Genomic DNA, 27,948 nt, shown 5'->3' with positions numbered 1-27,948 from the left:
TATATATATATATATATATATATATATATATATATATATATATATATATATATATATATATATATATGAGAATTTGAGTCTGTATATGGGCTGGTTAAACTAAATCTCAATAATAGAAGTGCAATAAAATTACATAGATGTGTCTGTGCATTATCTTTGTATATGATTTTGTAGATATTCTGCAGCACATCTGACCTACAGTTTTATTAGAAACAAAATTTCACAGTGACAGCTTACCAGTCCCCTACTGCCGATAAAGCACACAAAAGACAAATATTGCAGCACACACCAGCAGAATGAAGATTATAAAATGATGTAATGAAGAGCAAGAATGAAAGGATACAATTTTTTATACAGTTTGCTTATTGGATTAAAGTACAGATTCACAAAAAATTATAATAAGCATTTATAAGCATAAAAGGCATGGATTTTTTTTTTATTCAAAATAAATTAAAACAAGTATTAGAGACAACACTTTTATGCCAAAACAAAGCAAGAAATAACAATATAACAACAGTATAATGTGCTGCATTGAAGCTGATGGATCCTGCACAGCATGACTGTTCCCAATGAAAATCCCAATGTAAAGATACTGATGATATGGCTGACACTGCGGCCAATTGGGCAAGTAGAACTGAAGACATCTGGCCCTAATTGCAATGTGCTTTCTGTGATGTAGTATAGAGAATTGTGTTAATCTTTCACAACAGTTTTCCGCTGATGTGGTTTAGCCTTTTATATATTCAATAGGTTTACACTTTGACCCTTTTTATATACAGAGGTATATAATACAGGGTAGAGCACTTCAAACCCTTACATACATATATATATATATATATATGGAAAATGGAATGATTTTCCTGTGTGAGAGGAACTGCGCACAAGAACTGGACCCTCAGCTGTTGCCAGTCAGCAAACTCAAACCATTTCTAAACTCTAAGTGCTAAAATAAATCAAATTAATTGTCTTTTAGAAAGGAATTTTCTGACAAAAAAATAAAGTCAGACCTGAGCAGGGCACATCTGAGATTATGAATAGAATGATACCAGCAGGAAGACGATTAAGGGTACGAAACAGAAGAAAGAAACAACTGGAAAGAAAGAACAAGATTCTACAGCTGGGTTGGCCGCCTGCTGTGTTTCTCCCCAGAAGGTGGCGCTGTCACTAGACTCCGAAGATAAACACAAGGATTCCTTCTCTTTCCAGCAGCTTGTGAAGCAGCGGCAGGCGGCGGAGGGGGTGGCGGCCTCAAAGATGACATTAGTGGCTGCATTTCCTGTTGCGGCTGAGAGATAGTGCCTTCCTCCTCTTCCTCCTTCCCTGTAGGGAACTGGAACTGCCCTGAACTTGGGGCAGTTGCACTACTTCCTGGTCCTACACCACCAACACCACCACTTTTTCCTTTCACAGGGGTCCGCAGGGGTCCTCCCAGCTTCGAGAGGGCACTGATACGTGGGTGCTGAGGCTCTGGAGGAGCAGGGGGAGAGGACAGGCTCTCTAGAGAGGAGATGCTCTGATACCAGGCCTGCTGCAGGTCTATAGGGATAATCTTAGTGGCCTCCACTGACACACACGGTGGGAGGGAACCCATGCCGCCTTTCCATGGTAGGGTTTTCTCTCCACATGTGAGCGAGGGAGGGGCTGCAACTGGGCTCTGACACACATCCAGTGCAGCCGGCACTGATGGAACAGAAAGAAACAAAAAGCAAATATAGATTTGATGGGATGTTTTAGTATTACCATAATTGCCCATGTTCATATCACACCTGATTTTGGTCTTTCCTTTGGTGTTTCTGGGGCCTTGCGAGCCACAAAAGTGATCCCCACATCCTCATCTTTATCTGGTTCAGAAGGATCAAGTTTCTCCTCCTCAGGGGCTAGAGGAACCAAAACTGGGTCTACAAATTTAAAGAAACATTACACACAACGCACTGGAAATTTTAATAGGCAAAACCGCTGAATTTTGTTTGCCAACCTTTGTCCTGCCAGCTGACATTTCGTCTGGTTTTGTCGGTGATGTCTTGTTCTTTAGCATCTGACCCTTTCCGCTGTAATAAGATTCAATATTTGTAAATTATGGGTGAAAGGAAAATCAATGTAAATGGATAAAGAAAAAAACATTACATACGTTTAAAACATTTGAAATGAAACTTGAATTTCTGCAAATAATTTTAATTGAAAATAACTACATTTGTTATATTCTTGTTAAGTCAACTTAGTTTTAATATCCTTTAGATGCAAGATATTTTCTTTCTTCTCCTGATTGAAAGATGGGACATTTATTTTAAAGTTAAATGGACAGTTTCAGTAAGGACAAAGACATTCTGTCTCACTGTCTCAATCATTCACTTGCATTCTCACACACACCACTCCTGTTGTGCATCAAGCCATCGCATATCAGAAACAAACACTTTAACCTTGTCTCCACAGTGCCTTTGGGCAACACACACACACACACACACACCCACACACACTTTAAGACTACCCAGGCCTCCCTCAGGTCCAGCTAACGAAGCAAAGGTGTCTGTTCCTTCAGTTTTAAGTTCTCGCCTTTTTCTGGCTGCGATCCTTCTTGTGGCGCTTGTAGCGAGTGGACTTAAAGGACTCCAGGCGGTTACGCATATTCCTCTGAAACACCTCTCTGTCCTGTCTCTCTTGATCCCCCACTGTCATGAAGTGGCGACTGTAATGGGACTGGTACTACAAGAACAGAAATTAGGAGGAACCCTGGATTCAGTATCATGATTCATAGTTGTGAATACTTCAGCAGGATCAGTGTCTCATGTGAACAGAAAGAAAAGGAGAGGATGTGTGTGGCTCATTCTTTACCCGTCTCCTGGGTTTGTAGAGGTTTCCTGCAAGTACATGATGTGTCTCTAACTCCTCCTCTATCTTGGCTCCTGGCACTGTGTCAATCACCTGGAGGTCTAAACACACCCCACTGCCATTTTCCCTCCTGGGGATCAGACACACAGACAAACATACATAACTATAGCTACAGGAACCGACATGCATGTGAACACTAATGTGCACTTACACAGCAGATATGCACAAAAACACTTTTGCACAAACAAAAAAACTTAGTTTAGTATGTTTTATACATTTGAATTATGGGGACACTAGAAATGTCCTCATTAACCCCATTTATAGTATTATATCCTTGTAATTACCAGTTTGTAACCTAAAAAAATGTCCTCATAAACCCCACACACACACACACACTACTCACAGGTAGTTTGTAACATTTGTGACTTCTGGGAAAGATGTTCTGCTAGCCATTGAAGGCAGAGAGAGTCTAGCAGAGGTCAACACATTCCCACCCTGAAAGAGACAGAAACATTTCTGACTGAGCAAGCAAACTTCAAAGAGTTCTCATCAAAAAATCATCCATGAGCAACAACAACAGCTTTGCAGATTCTTGGCATTCTAGCTGTCAGTTTGTCCAGATACTCAGGTGACATTTCACCCCACACTTCCTGTAGCACTTGCCAGAGATGTGGCTGTCTTGTCGGGCACTTCTCACACACCTTACAGTCTAACTGATCCCACAAAAGCTCAGTGGGGTTAAGATCCATAACACTCTTTTCCAATTATCTGTTATCCAATGTCTGTGTTTCTTTGCCCACTCTAATATTTTCATTTGTTTTTCTGTTTCAAAAGTGGCTTTTTCTTTGCATTTCTTCCCATAAGTCCTGCACCCCCGAGTCTTCTCTTTACAGTTGTAAATTAAACTGGTGTTGAGCGGGTAGAATTCAATGAAGCTGTCAGCTGAGGACATGTGAGGCGTCTATTTCTCAAACTAGAGACTCTGATGTACTTATCCTCTTGTTTAGTTGTACATCTGGTCTTCCACCTCTCTTTCTGTCCTTGTTAGAGGCAGTTGTCCTTTGTCTTTGAAGACTGTAGTGTACACCTTTGATGAAATCTTCAGTTTTTTGGCAATTTCAAGCATTGTATATTCCTCAAAACAATGATTGACTGATGAGTTTCAAGAGAAATTTGTTTCTTTTTTTGTCATTTTTGACCTAATCTTGTCGTTAAGACATGCCAGTCTATTGCATACTGTAACAACTCAAATACAATCACAAAGACAATGTTAAGCTTCATTTAAGAAAAACCAAATAGCTTTCAGCAGAGTTTGATATAATAGCAAGTGATTTTCTAGGACCAAATTAGAAATTTATCATGATAACTCAAGAATAAGGTGTTGGAGTGATGTCTGATGGAAATGGGGGCTGTCTAGATCTGATCAAAAATGACTTTTTTCAAATAATGATGGTGCAGTTTTTTACATCAGTTGAATGACACTTTGGAGAATTAAAATCTGAAACAGCAAAATCTGTATATTATTCCAAACTTTTGGCTGCCAGTTTATGATAGGTGTGGGTGAGAAACAGATCAATTTTGAAGTTCCTTTATCTCCACATTTGACCTGCCCTGCCCATTAGGTGGCGATATGCAGAAAGAATGCAGATCTCCAAAAAAAAAAATAAATGTGGAAGAGGAAGTGAACATTTATAGTAAAAAATGTATTAAATATTGATCTGTTTCTCACCCACACTTTTCATATCGCTTCTGAAGACATGGATTTAACCACCAGAGTCCTATTAAGGTCTGATCACCATTCATTTGCATTGTATGGACTAACAGAGCTGATATATTCTTCTAAAAATATTTGTGTTCTGCAGAAGAAAGAGAAAGTCATACACATCTGGGATGGCATGAGGGTGAGTGGACTCATTCTACACGTAAACCAGCTCTCCTGTCAAATACATTTACCTGGACAGTTACTCTAAACACACAACTCTGGCATATGGCTAATTAATCATTTTTGACATGCATAAGCATGATAGTTTTAACCACAGTCTGTCTCTGCACCCCAACCAAATGACCTGTCAGTGCATCAAACATAATTATAAGCAAAGAATGTCTGACAGACAAAAAGTACATACACTCGATTTAAACCCTTGGGAAAGAAACAGATATATGACTCATGTGAGAGAACAAAAATAAAGAAGACCCCCAAACTCCAAAAATAATAATGATCATGAATCTTGTGTTAAAACACATTTAAGTTGATACGTTTTAGTTTTCTCCCTCCCCAAAATAAAGAGTAGTAGTGCAATGTGTCTCTTTCATTGGGAGGTCTGAAATCGTGAGAAAGAAAACAGGTTTCTCTCTCTCAATCTTGTGCTAATATTAGCTCGATAACTCCACATAGGAAGCTGAGGGCACAGAAAATCTCAATGGAAGACAAAAGTCCTGCATAACAAACAATGGCATTGCTCGCACCAGGTGTAATAAAACATTTCTGACCTGAAAAATTCTTCTAAAACTCTTTGTTTGTGTTCTGCAGAAGAGAGAAAGTCATACATATCTGGGAAGGCATGAGGGTGAAATGAGAGATTTTCCATGTTTGTACTTGCAGAAAACCATTCCTTTAAATCTGAAGTGTGTAATTTTTCAAACACTCCTCCCTATTTGCCATTGGTTGGAATAAAAGATAGTCCTGCCCGATAAATCAGGCCAACACTGTTGTTATGTCGGAATGATTGGGATGCACAAACAAACAAGAGCAATGTTTTAAAAGCGCTTTACAGTGTTTACATTACATTTTGTAGTAATAAACCTACAAATGGATTTCTTTCAGATTTCTCTACATGTTAAGCTGGGATTGGAGAGAGTATTTTAAAACTGAAAAACTGACACATTTCAGCTTTAATCCCCAAAGTCTGAAGTAACGTGTTCCTCTGTGAGGAGTCGATAGGTTCATTTTAAAGCACATGTCACTCTTCTGGGGCCCCTCTCTCTCTTTCCTCTTTCACTCTCTCTGTATGATGCCATCTCTCTAGATAAGTATGTTTGATGTTAAATTGACTTTGTAGGACGTTGAGGTATCACATGCCTACAAAGGGCCAGTTTTGGCAGAGACATCCTGGCGTCGGGTAGCTAACAAAGGAAGGAATTATCCTCCCCTCTTCTCAAACAACTCTCTTCAGCCTGACAAAAACTTTAAGGGCTTTCTCTGTGCACATCTAATAATCCACAGGTGTGAGGGAGTGTGAATGAGGAAACAGGCACTTTTATAGAATGGAAATAGCTGAAAACAAATGCAGTTTTAAACTGTGTTATTGCCCAGCAGTGAAGTTTTCGCCCAGTACTGACCTATTGAGTATGGGCATCATCTAGTGGTCAACATTTTCAGTGCAAAAATAATACAGCAAGGAAAAAAATAGAACAAAAGACTACATACAGTGGTAATACCATGCTACTTATACATATACCATGGCACTGAATCATCACCTTATTTATGTACCATGATATAATGCTTCTAAAAATACCATCGTACATGTCCAAAAACATTGCCTTGGTCCAAAAACATGTTAGTATTATGGTACTTTTTTGTGTGACAGCGCAAGTAATATTTGAAAATAATTATGAACTTTACACTGAAAATATAATCACATTTCATCCTTAAGAAGCTGCTATCAGATATCTTGAAAAATAATGATAATAAGCTTTTGACCTTTAATAAACAGCAGCATTAGACTTTTACCTGATCAATGACACTGATGGCATCTCTGATGTTGATTTTCTGATAGGCCTCCCACAGCTCACTCTTATGGTACACAGACTTTCTCAGCAGCAACTTACTCAAGTATTTCTTATCAAACTGCTCCCACCTAAAGGATAAAAATAAAAGAAATAGTTATTTACATACCTCTCTTGCATCTTTATAAGCTCCTGCATATTGTCTGAGTAGATCTTTCATTGTGAAAATGGATACAGTTATCATCTTTGTTAAGTGTCACTCACTTGTCCCTCCAATGATGGTAGCCATTCAGGCCGGCAATGTCCTCAACAGCTGTCAGAATGTGGTCAAAGGCCTGAGGACAGAAGGAAAAAATTAGCATTTATTTGTAGGAAATGTTAAAAATGTATCTAGATATCTTTGCACTGGAAAGAAAAAAGAATGAATAGAAATAATATTTTGTTAAATGTTTGTTACTGAGACATCAATGATTAAGACTGTGGGAGAAATTCATTTATTGATAATTTATTGATTGTGTTTCTGACTACATTGCATTTACGATATTAATGTTTAGATATTAAGTTGAATATTAATCCCTTAAGGTATTAGGATGACATTTTAGAATGAGAGTTGTTGACTATGATTCTGCTGATGTGTGTGTGTGTGTGTGTGTGTGTGTGTGTGTTGGTTTTTGTGGTTTATGAGGATATTTGGTGGTTTATGAGGACCAGGGGCAGATTTATGCATGGGTGACATGGGCAGTCAACCAGAGCAACAACTTTGAGGTGGCGGTGGCAACTTTCGGAACAGCAACATTAAGTGCCATTAAGGGGTTTGACTCTCAGTAGAGAATGCGCTAGCATTTGTGCTTCAAGCGTATGATTATCAAAAGAGATTATAATGTTTTCTACACCTGTTTCTGCAGGTGTTTGTTAAACAAGCTTTAATATCGTGTAATGTGGAAACAAACTCATTTATTGATATTACTTAATAAATGATATTACGATATAACTTAATACAGTGAATGTTTATCACTTACTTTGTATATCTCCCTGAGTGTCGACGTGTTTGTGTGACATCATGCACCTGCATCTCGGTGAAATCGGAGTTGAGAATTTCTGCACGAGCCTACAAGTTGTAATTCTGACTTCAAGATGCATTTCATTGCACTTTTCCTAGTAGAAAGTTGTAAAATCCAACTTTCCAAGTTGAATGTAATGCAGCACTACTTTTCAAAACTTGATCTGACACTGAATGCTCAAGCAGCCTAATTTACACTTATTTTCTCTCCTGATGTTCCTATAAGAATGCAAAAAGCACTTACCAATTTACTTTAAGTGAAAATCAGTCCTTCTTTCCTGATTAATATATATTAATCAATCATACGCTCATGCAGAACATCTTGTGTTTTTAAATCCATAAGAATCTCTTTCTCAATGGCGATAGTGGCTGCGATGACGACCTCGCACTCTTTGCTTTCAAATTACGTACATCACTTAAAGCGTGATTGCGTCACTCAATGCCAGAACATAGACATATGTCTTTATAAATAAATCGACCGGGATATATCCTAAAGATCACACCCACCATGAACAAATAAATCAATCTGATTAGCTGATGAATCTGACAATCTGACATTAGTTTGTCATTCCTTTGCACTGTTGTGGGATTCTGTGGAAATTCTGAAGGCCTGACTCACTCGCTGCTTCAGGCATGCCATTTGTGAAACAGCTGTCACACTTTGCTTGTAAGCATCAAGGAATAAATTCTGACTGGATAAACTTTTAGTTTTTCTCTATTTGATTGTAGATTAATTATGAGTGGAAAGTGATTAAAAATACATGAGATTAAAAATGCAAAAAGGTGAGTGAGAATGGAAGGATGAAAAATATTTATTTATTTGGCATGTTAGATCAGCAGAGAAGGCTTGTTTGTGTGACTTCTTCACTCAGGCCTCTTGCACATGTGTATGAGAACTTCACCTCTTGGGAAAAGAAACAAAGACTTCTTGAGTCTTTCTTTATTGGATAATTTCCCCGACAAGACACACTCCTCAAAGTCTAGTATGACACAAATTGTGTGGTGTTAAAGCTGAAGTGTGTAACTTATAAGCCACTAGTGTCACAAAACGATATTGCAAAAATAATTACTGCCGTCCTCCTTTCTTTGTGCATTTTGTTAGTGCCACAGAGCCACAGTTACACTTTTAGGTGCAATGAACCTACAAATAACGAGCTGTGCTCAGCAGGCAGCTCTCAGTCCCAGAGTGTGCATGCATCAGAACGAGAGGGATGTGTGACCTCTACCTGTGTGTGCACGTCTATACGTGGTAAAGCAATAAAAGAGCTCTGATGACTAATTCATTGTTCATGATAGTGAAAGAGTCTAACATCAGTCTGTTGGTCTCAATGCATCTGGTTCAGTCATCAGATCACAAGCACTGTACAGACAGCAAGGTCAACATCATCACTCACACATTTCACCACAGGCAGTCAGGGACGGAGAGAGACAGGTGATAAAAAACAGAGACAAAAAGGAGAGAAATAGGCCAAATTTAAAAGGAGATATGGGAAGCAAGAAACGGAATATTGACTCACACGCTCATGGATCTCTTCGTTTATGGTGGGTTTTCTGTTCGTGCTGCGTGGCACTTTCAACCACTTCACTAAAGGCTTGATGGTTAAACCCTGGGAAGAAGGATTAGGGAAATGTCAACTAAACAGATAGAGGGGAGCCTCTGAAGCTTTCGAGTAAATGTCACTGATCACATTTCTAATATCAGCATCAAGTAAAAGCTTAGTGATTGAAGCAAGGCTGAAAGCTGAGAGCTTGTGCAGGTTAACTAAGCTTTTTTTCTAACCCTTGATGTCCACCGCGACTTCAGCAGGAGAGTCTAGCAGACTCCAGCACCTATTCACAGGAAGTAAAGCAACATAGAGTACTTTCCCTTTCTTTCAAGGGACAAGTACACTGTATTCAATAAAGCAATTAGTTTTACCATGGCCAAGGGGTGTCTTAGGCACAACATGAAGCCCCATTACCTATTGAAAAATCAATTTAACAAAAACTGTAGATTATCTATAATCCAATCAGAACTGTTTATTAAACATTGTCAGATTTATTCGACTAAAAAGTTTAGAAACAACAGCAAATAGTAGTTTATCAACAGGTACCGTTACAGGAAAAACAACAACAATGCATATCTGTCTAACAAGCATCCATATTTGTGTGGTCTGTGGACAGATGAGCTCATTCCCAAGTCATGGCAGTATATTCTGATGAATTCTGCAGTCAGATACTCTATATACAGATATCACAACGCACAACACAATCTGTGTGTAGACACACACAGATTCTCCTGAGATGAATAATAGATTAGATTTGAAAAGGGTAATGGGCTGGCACTGGCCAGATGGCTACATACAGACATCCATTTGTACCATGTATGCAGCACATGCAAAATCGCTCCATTTATCATAATTAAAATCTCTGTATCAGAACAAGAAATTTGGCTGCAAAGCAGTGGGGACATGTCAATTACCTGCATTCACCTTCACACCCACCCATGTAATTATAATAATCACAGCCTGATGAAAGATGGAATGATAAACACTTTTAGCAACACGTAATGGTATGGTAGAGGGGACAGAGGAAGGAAAACATGCAACAAATGAGTCAGTGAGAACATAAGAGATGGTAAATTGAGTTACCTGAAACATGACAGTGAAGAAAACCACAACTATGGTTGTTGCCACAAAGTAGTCTTTTGCCTTCACCTTTTCTTTGTCTAAAAGTACAACCAGTGCAAAGGCCACAGCACCTCGCAGGCCACCGTATGACATCACCACTTGATCAATCTTGTCCAGGGGAACCAGTCTGAACCAGTTTAGGAACCACGTCTGACCTATAACACCTGCAAATGAGAAGTTGGGCAAATAGGTATGCTAAGGTTAGGGTTGAAGTCTTGACCTTTACATGAAAAGAGATGAAAGTAAATGGCACATTTTTAGAGTTTAAATAAAGGCTTAAAGCCTCTTCACTCTTGAACAAACTTGAAAATTAATTGTGAAGCTTTTTGAGAGTGAAAATTTGTGAGTCAAGAATTTCAAGTACTGTATGTTGTATTCTTTTGACTTGGAATAGAATAGAACAGAATAAAATAGATTAGAATAGAATGGGAATACAGAGCTCTCTCTCTCTCTCTCACACCTATGGCCCTGAAGATTAAGATAAATATGAGTGTGCTGACAATAAGGCCAGTGTCCCAAGCCCATTTGGATTTGTCCACAGCCGAGATGCCCAGAAAGATGAAGATGATTGTCTCCGCGATGCTGGCCAAGGTTTTCATGGTGTACTTCACGGTGGTCCGGGATTTCTGGGATATATTGGCCTCCACATACTTGTTGCATCCAATGCCACAGAAAGTCATCCTGTCAGTTATATACTAGATATTAGTTTATATATTGTAAATAAAATAAAAATCTAAATCTAATCATTCAGTTTAGAGAACAGACAAGATTTTATAGTTGAAATTCATTGTTTCTACTGTTTATATGCAAGAACGATGTCTATATTTAGAATGATATGAGATACCCCCATATACTGTACACTGACATTCAAAGGTTTGGGGTCACTTGACTGATATGTTTCTCATGATCTAAAAAATCTTTTGATTTGAAGGTGAACGCTTAACTGTTTGAAATTAGTTTTGTAGACAAAAATATAATTGTTCCAACATATTAATTTATTTAAATTAAAAAACTAAAATGTTATAAAAAAAAAAAAAAAGGTTTTTGAAATGGATGACTTGGACCAAATAATAAAGAAAAGCAGCCACTAAGTCCCCAATATTGATGGGAACTCCTTCAATACTGTTCAAAATCATCCCAGGATGATACCTCAAGAAGTTGGTTGAGAAAATGTCAAGAGTACATGTCTGCCAATTCTAGGTAAAGTGTGACTACTTTGAAGATGCTAAAATATAACACAATTTTGATTTATTTATTTTTTTGGTCACAACACAATTCCTATAGTTCCATTTCTGTTCTTCCATAGTTTTGACAACTTTACTATTATCCTTTAGATATGAATAATAATAATAAAGAATGAGTAAGTGACCCTAAACCTTTGCCTGGTAGTTTACATGTTGCAGGTCTTTAGATAGCATATATGCCTGTTAATGATCTGCTAATTGTGCTATGCTAGATGAGTCATTCAGCATCACTCAGAGTGCAGCACAGTATGTGTATCATCCAGTCTCACACGACATTTGCCCACTATATTTGTATCCTCCTGTGGCTTCCTTCTAATTCAGTACTACTTTGTGCACTGTAAGAGTAATGATGAGCCATTAGGGGGCGCTGCAGACACTGTGTAACTATACGCTTATAAAATCAGCAGACAAGCATGCATTTTACTTTAAATCATACGTGTGGGAAATTATCTCTGTATTTACTCATTTTTGTCCTTGAAGCATCTTGAATCAGAGAATGTAAAACCTTATATTTTGTGCTGAGCAACAATAAAACGTATTAATAACATAAATCCTCTGCTCATAATCTCAGTATGTAATTTATGACCGCCACAGAAACTACTAAGATTTACAAGGTAATGGGGTCAGTACACACAAAAACTGCACTTTCAGCATCTTCAAATTTACCTGGAAAATTAAATCATAAAAAACATTGTCATAAATTGCAAACCACTACACACAATCCACTGTAACTCATTGTCATGTGAATAGACACAGTGCCACAGAAACACTTACCACTTCTCATTCATTGCATCATTTATCACTGATCTTGCTGCTTTCATTCTTTTTTCTCACTTATATTTGTATATTTCTCTCTGTAGTACACTTAAGGCATGAATCACTCCCTCTTTCAGCATTACTCATGTCATTTGAACTTCTCTCCATTTTAGCTGGCAGCCATCACAATGTTTGTCACATGGTTACACACACACACACACACACACACACACACACACACACACACACACACACACACACACACACACACACACACACACACACAATAATGTTGGTCTACCTATCATTATGAGGACTTTCCATAGACATAATGATTTTTATACAGTACAAACTAGATTATATCCCCTAAACCTAACATAACCCCTAAACCTAACCCTCACAGAAAACTTCCTGCATTTTACATTTTCAATAAAACATCGTTTAATATATTTTTTAAGCCATTTCATTTATGGGGACACTAGAAATGCCTTCATAACCCACATTTATAGCATAATAGCCTTGTAATTACCAGTTTGTAACCTAAACTCATAAACCAAAAAACATGCCCACACACACACACACAAACACAGTCATGTTTACTTAGCTATCAAATGAGGACATGTCACTGACTTCCATAGTTTTTATGTAAAGGTAATTACAATTTCTGTAGACTGAAAATATATTTGTTTAATTTTCAAAAACAAACCACAATATTTGGTTTATTTAAAAAATTGTTTTTCAAATGTGGGTGTCCCTGGACATTACACAAAAGAAGCTTTTGTCAGATTTAGTAAGGAAAGATATGTACACCCACCCACCATGGTGAGCCGAAAGCAATCAATTGTATATTGTATTATTTGCCTTCTAAAGTCACTGCGGTGTCTGTGTGTTAATATGCATGTCATGTACGACTATGTAGAGACTCAAATTCAAATAATCAAATAATTATAATGAGTATGCAAGCAGTGGTGATACTCACGAAAGAATAGAGGAAAGAGAGAAGAGTTCTGCTGTTAGGTAGGCCAGGTAAACCAACAGGAAGACAAAAAGCGGCTCTATGATGCGCACCTTCTTCGTAAAACGAGTGACAAAGGCCAGAATAACGGCAAAGATGAGACCAACCAAAGTTCCTCCAATACTGACAATGAGGAAGGAGGCTGTAATAATTGCATATAAGATCATTTAAGAAAATAAGATTATAGTCATTTACACAGGGTATGAAGGTAGATGGAACTGACAAACTTTGTTCTCACCAATTCCTTTAAAATAATCTGTTGTATGAACATTCCCTGGTCCCACCTCCACAAAGGATATATACACTTTATATAAGACCTGTTGAGACAGAGATTGCAAAATCAGAAATGAATCCCTCTAATACTAATGTCCAGTCCACGTTCTCAACAAATTGGGAATCTAAAAGAATCTTTAAGTAATAACCTAAAATGTAAAATTCTGTCTTAATTTACTCACCCTCACGTCATTCCAAACCCGTATGACTTTCTTTCTTATGCGGAACACAAAAGGAGATGCTTTAAGGAATGTCAAAGTGTGTTTTTTCAATACCATGGCAGTGGATAGTGGACCCTAATGAGTTTGGACATGAACTGTATTACCACCTGTTTGTGGAATTACCAAGCTGCAAATGCAAGAATAGTTTGTGAGGATACACCCAAAGATAGAGCAAACACTCCCACTTACGGCCATTTGCGCTCTGAACTGGCAAAAGAAAAAATGCCCTTAGAAGTAGCACTCTCACAAAAATTATATAAGGCGTTGTGCCTAGCATGTTGCACTGCACCTAGCGCGTCACAAGAAAAGAGCCCAGTGCCTCACTTTAAAGCTTAAAAAGAACCCAAAAGTTACAGGAAAGTTGTCCATGCAGCAAATGTGTCATATTCCAAGTCATTTGAAGGCATTCTATACATTTTGGTGAGGAAAAAAGCCCCTGAAAATTACAAATATTTCAGCAAAATTCTTGAGTGCTATGCAAAAAGCCTGTTTACAGTGACTCGCTTGTTAGTGATTTAAACAAGATCTCGCGTGAATACACATCCACTGTGTACAAGCTTCTCTCATGCACTCATGAATTGAAATCCTTTTTTCCTATCAATCTCCACTTTCATTTCCACCTTCTTTTTTTGTTTTTGGCAATTCACATTCTTTGTGCATATCACCACCTACTGGTCAGGGAGGATAATATCTGAAGATATGGATTAAACCACTGGAGTTATATGGATTACTTTTATGCTGTCTTTATGTGCATTTTGAAGTTTCAAAAAGTAGGTACCCATTCACTTGCATTTTGAGGACCTAGAAAGCTGAGATCTTCTTCTAAAAATCTTTGTTTGTGTTCAGCAAAAAACATCCTACACATCTGGGATGCATAAGAGTGAGTAAATGATGAGAGCATTTTCATGTTTGTGTGAACTATCCCATAAAATTTCTTGGAATAGACTAGGAATATGATGCACGAGCCTCTATGACTACTTTTTAAGCTTTAAAGAGAGGCAATATCCACTGCCACTGGATTGGAAAGAAGGGCTGTGATGCTAATTAAAAAGGAAAAACTCATTGAAAACTCGGAACGACATAAAGGTGAGTAAAATACATAATTGTCATTAATATACAAATATTAAAAAATCATTATGCCTTTGAATGGCACAAGTACTGTAGTCAAAATAAGCTAACAATGATATTGTTGGAGACACTGAAAGCTATTCCAGAGCACACTTAAAAATGTTCCCCTTAACTGTAATTGAAGACTCTCAAGAAGATATCCATAATATTACTCAGATCAGGTGAGTAAATATGCATCTCAGCACACAGAGACAAAATGTGCAGTTTAAAGAAGAGCATCGTACATCACAGAGCTCCAGATTGCCATGACTATTGCACCTGTCTATTGGCCAAATTAAAACCACAGGCATATCTACAGAGGATGAGCTCTTAATTTTACTCAAGCCTGTTCACTCTGAAAGATGATTTCCTCCTCCACACGGAGGCTCTGTGCTATCCTGTAGCTCCATTTGCTTTGAACATGGGGACAAAAAAATTAAAACTCTGTTTAATTCATGAGCCACCACACTTGTCTTGTTAATAACACTTTTGTTCTTTCTGTTGTTCAGTTAGTGTCAGAAAAGTGGCCAAGATTGATTAGCTTGATTGCAAAGTCAAAAAAGGTTTTTCAGTAACAGCCTCTGGACATTAAAACTGAATTAAGTGCATGATGGTTTAAGCAATTTGCTAAATGTTTCTAGACACTGAAGTAACAGCTCTTAATTACAGCATTGATCATTGTCAAGACCACATTTACTGGTGTGTATATATGGTAGGCAATCACAGTCTCACCATGAATAGCTTGTCCTCAAGTGCAGACTGTTCTCTCAGTAATACACAGATAAACATTATAAACTGGTGCCATTTCTACACTGAAGCCTGGTGGGAAACTGCTCAAGAGTTCAAATCCCTAAAATGTGACTCTGGTAACTTTACAATTAATCTTAGACTTACGATAAATGTCTGTTTTGTAAGAGTATGAACAAGTTGGGAGAAATTTAGCAGTTGGATTACTTTAGATTACATTTGACATTTTAATTATAAGAAGATTACATATTTTTTGTAACATATTACAAGAGTTTAAATTCTGTGTGAAAGAAGTGGAACAGGCCTGAGAGAACCCTTGATCTCAGTCCAATCTGTTAATTCATGACCTCTGATTAGCCTGTCATGTCGATGCATTTCTACATCCAATATTAACACAATCAGCCAATAATCGTGTGCAACCATTGATTGCCATTCCACTGCACAGCCAAGAGGATTCAAAACCTTTGAAGTATAAAAGCTTGACATTGCTGTTCCTCATATAAACTGTGAACATAACAGAACAGAACAGAACAGAATAGAACAGAATAGAACATAGAACATAGCACAGAACAGAACATAACAAAGAACAGAACAGAACAGAATAGAACATAGAACATAGCACAGAACATAACAAAGAACAGAACAGAACATAACAGAACAGAACAAAGAACATAACACAGAACAGAACAAAGAACAGAACATAACAGAACAGAACAGAACTTAGAACATAACACAGAACATAACATAACATAGAACATAACACAGAACATAACATAACATAGAACATAACACAGAACATAACATAACATAACACAGAACATAACATAACATAGAACATAACACAGAACATAACATAACATAGAACATAACACAGAACATAACATAACATAGAACATAACACAGAACATAACAGAACAGAACATAACAGAACAGAACATTACAAAGAACAGAACAGAACATAACAGAACATAGAACATAACACAGAACATAACATAACATAGAACATAACACAGAACATAACAGAACAGAACATAACAGAACAGAACATTACAAAGAACAGAACAGAACATAACAGAACATAGAACATAACACAGAACATAACATAACAGAACATAACATAGCATAGCATAGCAACATAACACAACATAACATAACATACCTTAGCATAGCAACATAACACAACACAACACAACATAACATAAGCAAAACACAACATAACATAAAAAAACAAAACATAAGCAAAACATAGCACAACACAACGCAGCACAACGTATAGCACAATGCATAGCAACATAACATAACTTAGCATGCAACATAACACAACACAACACAACACAACATAAGCAAAACACAACATAACACACAAAAACAAAAAATAAGCAAATCATAGCATAACACAACATAACACAACGCAACACAACACAACGCATAGCACAACGCATAACTTAGCATAGCATAGCATAGCAACATAATATAACTTAGCATAGTATAGCAACATAACATAACATACCAAAACATAAGCACAACACAACGCAACGCAACACAACACAACACAATGTAACATTATGTAACCTAACGTAACATAAGCACAGCACAACACAACGCAACAACCCAACACAATGCAATACAACGTAACATAACGCAACACAACGTAACATAACGCAACACAACACAACGCAACATAGCGTAACACAACACAACGCAACATAACGCAAGCACAACACAACGCAACGTAACATAACGCAAGCACAACACAACGCAACGTAACATAACGTAACATAACATAAGCAAAACACAACACAACGTAACATAACATAAGCAAAACACAACACAACGTAACATAGCGTAACATAACGTAAGCACAACGCAACATAACGTAACATAACGTAAGCACAACACAACGTAACATAACGCAACACAACGTAACATAACATAAGCAAAACACAACACAACGTAACATAACGTAACATAACATAAGCAAAACACAACACAACGTAACATAACGCAAGCACAACACAACGCAACGTAACATAACGTAACATAACATAAGCAAAACACAACACAACGTAACATAACATAAGCAAAACACAACACAACGTAACATAGCGTAACATAACGTAAGCACAACGCAACATAACGTAACATAACGTAAGCACAACACAACGTAACATAACGCAACATAACGTAAGCACAACACAACGCAACATAACGTAACGTAACATAACATAAGCAAAACACATCACAACGTAACATAACATAACGTAACAAACACAACATAACATAAGCAAAACACAATACAACGTAACATAACGTAACATAAGCACAACACAACGCAACGCAACACAACACAACGTATCATAACGTAACATAACGTAACATAAGCACAACGCAACGCAACACAACACAACATAACGTAACATAACATAACATAAGCACAGCACAGCACAACACAACACAACGTAGCACAACGTAACATAACATAACATAAGCACAACGCAACACAATGCAACATAACGTAACATAACATACCATAACATAAGCACAACAAAACAAAACGTAACGTAATGTAACATAACATAACATAAGCAAAACACAACACAACACAAAACAACATAATGTAACGTAAACGTAACGTAACATAACATAACATAAGCAAAACACAACACAAAACAACATAACGTAATGTAATGTAACATAACATAACATAAGCAAAACACAACACAACGCAACATAACGTAACATAACTTAAGCACAACACAACACAACATAACATAAGCAAAACACAACACAACGTAACATAACATAACATAACTAGCGTAACATAACATAACATAACTAGCGTAACAACATAACATAACATAACATAACTAGCGTAACATAACATAACATAACATAACATAACATAACTAGCGTAACATAACATAACATAACATAACATAACTAGCGTAACATAACATAACATAACATAACTAGCGTAACATAACATAACATAACATAACATAACTAGCGTAACATAACATAACATAACATAACATAACTAGCGTAACATAACATAACATAACATAACTAGCGTAACATAACATAACATAACTAGCGTAACATAACATAACATAACATAACATAACATAACATAACATAACATAACATAACTAGCGTAACATAACATAACATAACTAGCGTAACATAACATAACATAACATAACATAACTAGCGTAACATAACATAACATAACTAGCGTAACATAACATAACATAACATAACTAGCGTAACATAACATAACATAACATAACATAACATAACATAACATAACATAACATAAGCAAAACACAACACAACATAACATAAGCGAAACATAAGCTTGCAGACCCGGAGGAATGAGATACTGCATGGATGGATGACAGTGTCCATCCTTCCATGTTGCCAATGTGGTGACACTGATTAAGGAAAAGTAGGTGGGGAGTGGAATGTGTTTAGGGATAAAACACTGGTCACTGGGCATAATATTCCACACATGGATCAAACCTCTAATGTGATCTAATTCAAGCACATTATTTTTAAAAGAAGAGACAGCTACAAAGTAGAGAGACAAATTGTGATTTCTGTTTCTCTTCAGAAACAATGTTTTTCTACTGGTTTGTCACAACCCAAAAATGGGTTGTAGGGTAACTGAGAGTGTGGAAAAAACAATGCTAATTGCAAATACTAAAATGCAACTAAATATTCAATTGTGTGCAGTTAGTAATAAATAAGAGCTAAATTAACAGGCTTATTCCCTCTTAAAGGGGGGAGAAAGTTTTCTGTCGACTTCAAGGTATTTTGGTACAAATTAATTTGACACAAGGTAAAAGCTAACCAATTAGGCAGACGCCAACATAGAAAGGTTGACATGACATGCCCTCATCCTTAAAAATCACGAACCAAATGAATCAAGGTAAATGAAAATATGACTCAGACTACTAAATATGGGTTCACTTGCAAAGTATGAACATGGTTTGTACAGACCACCGTGTTTTGTACCATCAATTACTGTCTGCTGAGAGCATTCAAATCCATCAAAATAAAATTTTGTACACTAAACAATTTTGCTACTGTGGGTCACCATTGAAGTCCAGTGAAAAATCTAAGTCCTATAGCAAAACCAGTTGAGAACCGCTGTTCGTGAACACCATACCAGTCTGCATCCAAAAAAACATGATCTTTGGCTGATTTGACAGCAAGACAAATCTGATTTCACCAACAAAACACAGTACAAATTTCTAACACTAAATCTGTTTAGCTCTAACTAGTAGCTATGTCAACATGGTAATTATATAAAAGTTATATGGAATAAAGGGAAATTATTTGGATAATTCATTATCAATACACCTTCCTTTCCAGCCTGATCTCATTAAATTTACATGAACATTACATCAGTTTTGCAATTCAAAACTTTCCTGCTGTGTAACACGTTTGGCTGCAGGTTCCCATTGAAATGTCCATCTTGGGGCGCCAAAAGCAAGTAAAATGGTATTCAGACAAAGTTTTAAGGTGAATTTTAAAACATACCTCTCTAGCGTAAAACTTTTGCCTAAACCTAACCATTAGTGTTTTAAAATGCAGAAGCAACATGACAAATCACATTTACTGAAGCAACCACCTCATTTCGTGCTGCTTCTATGACTCGTTATCTTCACAAGTCAGCTTGAGTTCTTGGCTGGATTTGATGCGTTAGAGCAAAAGTGTTTCGATATCACAACAATAGAGTAAGTAATAGAAATTAGAATAAGTATATATAAAGTCATAATCAGCCATTAAAGTCATAATTTGAGTGAAAGTGAATAAACACACAGTTGTTGTAGCACTTCTAGTGATCATTTCACCTGGAAACTGCAGGGAATTGTACCTGGAGACACATAACAAGTTGTGCAAAAATGTATATAGTCACATTTTCACTATGAGACCAGGTTGTTCCTTTTACTCTATCTCCTTTTCGCATTTCCTCTCTCACAGCAATGAGCATTACGCTCTGCTGTAAGCATGTTACTCATGTAGTCCATACTTGGTTAATACATCGTTACATGGTAAAAACATACTAAAATACTTATACAGGGTTATTGATCAAAGCAATTGAGAGTCACACAAAGGAAGATTATCAAAAATGTCATGACTCACCACAGTGACAGCATCATTGAGCAGTGACTCGCCAAAGACAATGATAAAGAGTGTCTCATTCACGTGGACTTCTTCAAAGACTGCGAGTACTGCAACAGGATCCACAGCCGATATCAGAGCTCCAAACAACAAAAACTCCATCAAACCGGCCTCTACTTTTTCATCTGTACACACACAACACACAAAAAACAGGCAGTCAATAGTTACAACTAATTTATTCAGACTTATGGCGTAGGTTGGTAGCCAAAGGTTTTAGGTTGAAAGCCCACAAGTGGCAATTCATGAGCCATCACCATTTCACCCTCAAGCAAGGCACTGTACCTTTACATGAAAATGACAGTGCTTTGGATGAAAGTGACAGCTAAATGACTACTACTAGCTTTCTTGGTTCTACAACAATCTTAGGCAAGGCAAGGTAAAAATCATATAACTTGAACAGATAGTGCCAGCTGTTGTAAAACCGCCAATATACAATATAACTTATGACCACACATCAATTTAATTATATATTAATGTGCCAAGTCTATCAACAACAACAGTACCTACAAGTTAATATTCTTGACAGAAAAATTGTTTATGGTGAAAAAAATGCTTATTGGTTTATTTAAGCACTGTCAATTTGTTTCCAATATTTGGAGCCGACACTCCATAATAACTCACCTATGACACCTGCCAATTTAAAGCCGTAGAGACAGAATCCAGTGCAGAAGGCATTCCACAATGTGCCTACAACAGCATACATCAAAATAGCTCCCAAGTTGTCAAAGAAGAGCCGTGCTGGCATGAAATACCCAGCATCGCCCACTATAGTTGGCAGGAGAAAGAGGAAAAAGAGCCATGGCTCCAGTTGGTAGGGCTGCTTCTTGCTGGTGATGAGGACCACTGCACCAAGAACCAGACCCAACAGAATCAGCATACAGCTCTCTGGGACCACTGTGGTGAAATGCTGAGAGAAATGGAACACTAAGAATTGCAGAGCAAGGAAAAGAGAGAACAAAAGAAATGACAGAAGGTTAACATGGCATAACTTGGGATTACATTGTCATTCACTGCCATAAATAAGAGAGTAGTAAATGTGCTTTTATATATATGTCAACTTACACTCACTGACCGCTTTATTAGTAACACCTGTACACTTACTTATTTATGCAATTATCTAATCTAGTATCTAAGCTTTCTGTTCTTGGCTGACAAAAGTGGAACCCGGCGTGGTCTTCTACTGTTGTATCTGCCTCAGATTCGACATGCTGTGCAATCTGAGTTGCTATTCTGCTCAATACAATTGTACAGATGGGTTATCAGAGTTATCGTAGCCTTTCTGTTCGCTCAAACTAGTCTGGCCATTCTCTGTTGACCTCTCTCATCAAAAAGGTGTCTCCATCTGCAGAACTGCCACTCACTGGATTTTAGTTTTGGCACCATTCTGTATAAATCTAGAGAATGTTGTGCATGAAAATCATAAGAGATCAGCAATTCCTAAAATACTCATATCGCCCGTCTGGCACCAACAATCATACCATGGTCGAAATCATTCGACCGAGATCACATTTTACCCCCATTCTGATGGTTGATGTGAACATTAACTTAAGTTCCTGACCAGTATCTGCATGATTTTATGCACTACACTGCTGCCACACGATTGGCTGATTAGATAATCGCGTGAAAAAGTAGATGTACAGGTGTATCTAGTTAAGTGGTCACTGAGTGTAGTTCTCTATTAAATAAAAACCCTTTCAACAAAAGGTCTTCCAAGAAAGCAAAATTGAATTGAATTTCCATTTTGGAATTTGCACATAACATTCACTGACCTCATGCAGCTGCAAATGTTACTCTATATCAAGCTCTGTATCACAATGCAAAAAATTATTCCAGCATTTTCAGTCAAACACAACTTCCATCTTTGATTTTAACTCTTTGATGCATGAATTCTGAAATTGCAAAGACAAAAATCCTAATGGACCCTTTTCACACCTTGAGTGCAAAAGTAAACGACTGCAGGGTAAACCTCGATAGCAGTGAATGGGATTGAATGGGAGACCATGGCAAATATAATTTTGCTTACTCATTTACTCAAATATCAAAAGAAAAATGCCACAATAACATTTCTACAACTTTCCAAATTAAACAAATTATAGAGAGCGATGGATTACGACAGTCATAAGATAGAAGATGGCAAATTTACGGTCACTCTCTCAGCAGCTGTATTAGAAACCTCATCACATCCAGTGTTGGGGGTAATGCAATAAAAGTAACACACGTTAAGTAATCAGATTACTTTTTTTGAGTAACAAGTAATGCAATATTTTTTATTTTAGACCATAATATCTCTTCTGTCCATCATATCTCTAGATAGATATCTCTATCTTTTTCAATAAAGTAACGTGATGCTTTTGTACACCTCTACTATGTGTACAATACACACTGCATTAAAAAATCAGTAAAAACGTTAAGGAGAGGAATTATAAGACTTGTCTTCTACTGGCCACGACATGATATGCTGGGTGAAATACTTATTACTTATAATTACTTTTCTTAAATGACTTATGCAGCCGAATTGCTCCGTGTTACAGCTCCCTGTCACTGGGAGAGAATGGGATGAGAAAAGCTGACTCTGGATCAGTGGCTCCAGTATTTATTTTTTTAATAATTAACAAGTAGTTTGATTCATGAAAAAAACTGTTTTATGAAATTTTGGTAGCATAAAAATGATTCCATTCAAGATGTATCAAAATGCACCTTTGAAGTTGTGGCATATGTATGCACAGCGGATCAACACAAAACAAGCATGCACTGACATGACTTAAATGAAAAATATTAATTTATTCATCAGACTTATTCCTTGAACATGTTAGGCTGGCATTCCCCACTGAATTTGATCCTGACTTTTGAAAAACATCTCAAGTTGACTCTAGCATTGTCGATGGGCACAGCAAATGATGACATATATGATGCAGGTTCAAGTGTTGGACTTTGCTACTTTAGGTAAGACAGTTGTTACGTTTTGGGTTGAGTAGTAAGCACGACACCGTATATCTTCAATGACTCATATTTATTTCCATCTTCACTCCACATGTGTTCGACCGTAACTTTTCATGTCTAACTATCAAGGACCCTTCTTCATCTTTTACCCACCCCTCTATACTCTTACAACACAGCGTCTCTAGAGGTAACATTAGGAATTACAGTATGGGACACAACAACAGTGTTTATTCTTCATTATTCATATTGTCTGCCATGTTGATGGAAAAACAAATAATGCATATTCATGTTATTAATTCTTTATAATAAATATGACGTGAAGACCTACAGTATAAATATCTGTTGTTTACCATGTTGTTTTGACATGAGTGTTGTACAGTAGCTAGCATGACCTGTAATGTCTCTTGAATGCCATGGCTTATTTGTATGGAAAGCATAGCAGAAGAAAATTTGACTGTGAGAAAAAAGTACTGCAACTTTAACACAAAAGTATATGGCATTTTACTTTCCATAAAAAATTACTTTTTAATTAATGAAGTTACTTTTTAAGGAGTAACACAATATTCTAACGAGTTACTTTTAAAAGTAACGTTACCCAACACTGATCACATCTTCTCCATGGTAATATAATTCAAAGCATAACGTTATATATTTGCACTTAATAATTGTGAAAATTGCAACTATAAAAAGTTAGATGCTAGATTTACACTGCTAAATATGGAGGAAATTTCTATGAAAAAGGTCCATGATAATTTTATTATTAAAAATAAATAAATAATAATAATTCTCAAACATTTATTTTTAAAAATGTCCAGCGCAATAAAACATAGTAGTAGACAGCCAATTAGTGCATCACCACTTTAATCATCCATTTACATTTATGTAAAAAACACAATGACATATAAAGAGGACAGTAATATAGAATTATAAGTGAGGGTTAACGGTATGTTAAAGGGTCAGAGCTAAGTTACCCAAGGTGGTTTGGTTGTAACATCACTCACTATGCTAAATGGTTAAAATAGCTAACCATAAAGAGCTCTTCACTGAGGTGGACGTCATGCATGGGTTAAAAACTGTGTCATAAAATTACATTTACTTTATAGTAATTAGATGCACACATGCCAAAACCCTGTTTTATAAATATCGAAACACCCAGCATAAAATAATAGACTACAAACACCATGCATATGTAGAAATAAATATCATGGCCCATCAGCTTCATTTAAAGACTTGCTTATAAATAGTTTGAGTTGTAATTCCATACCATGTTTTCCGATTACATGTTACACAATGTGACAGTGAGCAGACACAAAAGCCCTAATCTCACACAGCAACATTAGGAAAATAAATCAATATGCAACAAATGGCCAAGCACAGAACAAGATGACTGCATGCCAACATTACATATAAAATGCAGGGTCTTGCTGTAGTTCCGCAGGGCAGCTACAAAACGTAATCATGATATTTCCACTTGGAAATGTAGAATGACCTGTTTCCATTCACAAGTCAGAAATAGCAAATGGCCTTGGCTTGCAATTTGTATCAGAAGGGGAACAATCACACAGCAGTACCTAATGCTCAGGTAAAGGATCCTGGTTCTACTGTACCTTATCATCACAAATCAGGAGTCCACTGAATCGATCAAGACACTGAATCATTGACATCATTTGAACATGATTGCAAACACATGAAAGTCGTTTTTCTATGGTTGTCATTTTAATAAAAGGTGATTTGCTAGACTTTAAGAAGTTTAAATGGAGCAATTTTCTCGATAAAATTATGTTAAGAAGGCTCATTATTGAGGTATTTAGGACCACAATGGAAATAAGTTTTTTTTTTTAACTTTATTGTGTTATCCTTGACAAATGAGTGTATTTTTCACTACTAATTTGTCTAATAAATCAAATCAAATCAAAAAGGTATGCATTTACACAAGAAATAAAATGTTTGTCATGATTTGACATGTAAAAGCGCATTAAAAGATAATCAGAGACTTTAATGGCACTAATTATTCATGTTTCCATGGTCAGAATGATTTTGTGGAGGAGGAAAAACAGAGTGCACACCTCTGCCGAGACACATAACAATCAGTGCATCCCATGAGTCATTCACACAAGGAGAGATAAACACAGACATACACCCAAAAAAGCATACGGAGATATCTGCACAAACACAAACATAAAAACAAAAATAAACCATTCAACTGCATATGACATGCACACAAATAAAATTACACACAAATATGTTTTGATGAGAACACTGCCGATTCATTTCATTCATTATTGCATACGAACACCTGTAGCCTCTCGGATTTACAATAGAAAAGATCTTCAAATATATAAATTCCAAATAAATGCCTGTTATCGCTAAATAATTTCTACCCTTGTCCAGAGTTGCCAACTCCTATCAGAAGATCTCATTCTTTTAGGTTGCAACTTGACATATGCTTCTAAAAATCAGTCCATAGATAATTGCAACCATAATGAGAGAATAATAAACCTTATTAAATCTGACATACTTAATTTTCAGTTACAGAGAACTTTTGCACAGCTAATTAGGAATATAAAGTGAGGTGCCATTATATTCTGATTAGCTTTATTAACATTAGGGCCATATTTTAAGTGTAGCGCTATGCGATACGTCTTGCAAAGTCAGTGGGCATGGCCATGAAGCTTTTCGTGCAATTGTATGATAATGCAAGCATTTGCTATGTCTATGTGCAAGTGGGTTTGCAAAATTGGGCTGGGCTAAGTACAATTTAATTCTGAGGTTTTTCTCTGGTTATCATCTGCTTCCTATTTTTATACTTTGTATTCCATTCATCCATACCACTATATGTGTTCTCTATCGGCCTGCGTATCTCACCTGCGTTCTTGGTGGTGTGACGGGACGCTTAATGCTTTGCATCTTTGTATATGAAATACCATTGTTTTGTATTGGATAGGCTATTTGATATATGTTTGTCTGTTTAATGTTTTATATTTAATTTCTTTACAGCATCCTAGAGTTTTGGAAAAGCACTGGACAAAATAAACATATTATTATTATTAATAATATTGATCTACAGACACACAAATCATTGCTAGTATTAAAAGTTTTTTTAAACTCTAAATCTCCACTTTCACATCTGAAAGTGAATGTTAAAGTGGAGATTTAGAGTAAAAAAGGACTTAAATATTATTATTTTTTTTCTCATCCACATCTAAAAAAATCAAGACAATTAATGGTTAAAAATAAATAAAAAAGTACATTTAAAAAAAGAAAGACAGTAGCAGAATATTTCCATGACTCTCCAGTCCATACACGACTCTCTTTAAAACCGAATCTCCTGTGCTGCTAAAATCCATTTTTATTATCGTGGCATATGTCTCTGAGGAAATATATGAGCTTTATTGCTATGGCAACCATTAGCGTCTGTCAGTTAATGAATTTAATGGATACGCACTGTTGTACTGATGGTCCATATAATAAAACACACTACACACAAATTCACGTCAGCAACACACTTCAATACTTGCCGTAATTTCAAACATTATGCAGGTTTAATTTAAACGGTACTCTATCACGAGATGTATGTTACATAATCGCATTTATTACTGAACTTACTTATTTTCGCCACACTGGCAACCAAAAGCCAGATGGCTATAATGTACGGTGTCTGCACGTAGCTCCATTCCCACTGCACTATCTTGAAACCGCCTCCGTGATGGTGAGAGGACTCTCCGTCCTCTGTGCTCGTGCTGGCCGGCTCCTCCGCAGACCGGGCGAGCGCAATCCCGGGACGCCAGTACTCATCGGGAGTATAACGGGAGACGGTGGGGGATGTAACCGGAGGTGCGGCGCTGACCACCGATGCTCCTGTCACGTAAAGGTCAGTCGCTGCACTGGCCACCGTTATCCACAGGAGCAAACTCACGCAGAGCATATTTTCGGTGTGTTCAACGGTCTGTCAACTTCATTTCTTTTATACACTCCTGTGTAACACCGGCAAGCCCTTTCACCAGTTTACAACATCAACACACTCCACTTGCCGGTAACTCGCGAAGGCGCGTATGTGGACACGTGATTCCAGCGTGCGCGTGGGACCGAGGGCTCTTATTAAAGCGCCATGATCACTCATCATTCTCATCAAAACAGCGGCTCTCGAGCATCTATGAGCCCGTTTTTATGTTGT

General features: G+C 36.9%; 1 protein-coding gene across 1 annotated transcript; it reads right to left on the bottom strand.

The window, feature by feature from the left end:
- Window positions 1–95: 95 nt before the first annotated feature.
- LOC127644573 (sodium/hydrogen exchanger 5-like) lies at window positions 96–27,733 on the bottom strand. The gene is made up of 16 exons (XM_052127810.1): window positions 27,381–27,733; window positions 21,456–21,758; window positions 20,796–20,959; window positions 13,535–13,613; window positions 13,261–13,438; window positions 10,742–10,962; window positions 10,243–10,445; window positions 9,130–9,219; window positions 6,817–6,887; window positions 6,557–6,683; window positions 3,230–3,321; window positions 2,830–2,956; window positions 2,551–2,700; window positions 1,976–2,048; window positions 1,767–1,898; window positions 96–1,680 (listed from the first exon to the last, which is right to left on the bottom strand). Exons 1-16 carry the CDS (start codon window positions 27,697–27,699, stop codon window positions 1,112–1,114), a joined length of 2,898 nt encoding a protein of 965 aa, XP_051983770.1. The 5' UTR covers window positions 27,700–27,733; the 3' UTR covers window positions 96–1,111.
- Between the last annotated feature and the right edge of the window lie 215 nt (window positions 27,734–27,948).

The sequence above is a fragment of the Xyrauchen texanus genome, chromosome 1, assembly GCF_025860055.1.
Source record: "Xyrauchen texanus isolate HMW12.3.18 chromosome 1, RBS_HiC_50CHRs, whole genome shotgun sequence".
Classification (NCBI taxonomy): Eukaryota; Metazoa; Chordata; class Actinopteri; order Cypriniformes; family Catostomidae; genus Xyrauchen; species Xyrauchen texanus.
The sequence above is the reverse complement of the archived record's forward strand: the minus strand, read 5'-3'. Positions and strand labels throughout refer to the sequence as shown.

Bases quoted from the DNA above. Each gene is read 5' to 3' on its own strand.
- LOC127644573 (XM_052127810.1), bottom strand. From the start codon at position 27,699: ATGCTCTGCGTGAGTTTGCTCCTGTGGATAACGGTGGCCAGTGCAGCG. The intron at 9,220-10,242 runs GTAACTCAATTT...CCTTCTTCCCAG, and splicing joins TCTTCACTGTCATGTTTCAG to GGTTTAACCATCAAGCCTTT. The intron at 1,681-1,766 runs GTGTGATATGAA...CTGTTCCATCAG, and splicing joins AAAGGAAAGACCAAAATCAG to TGCCGGCTGCACTGGATGTG.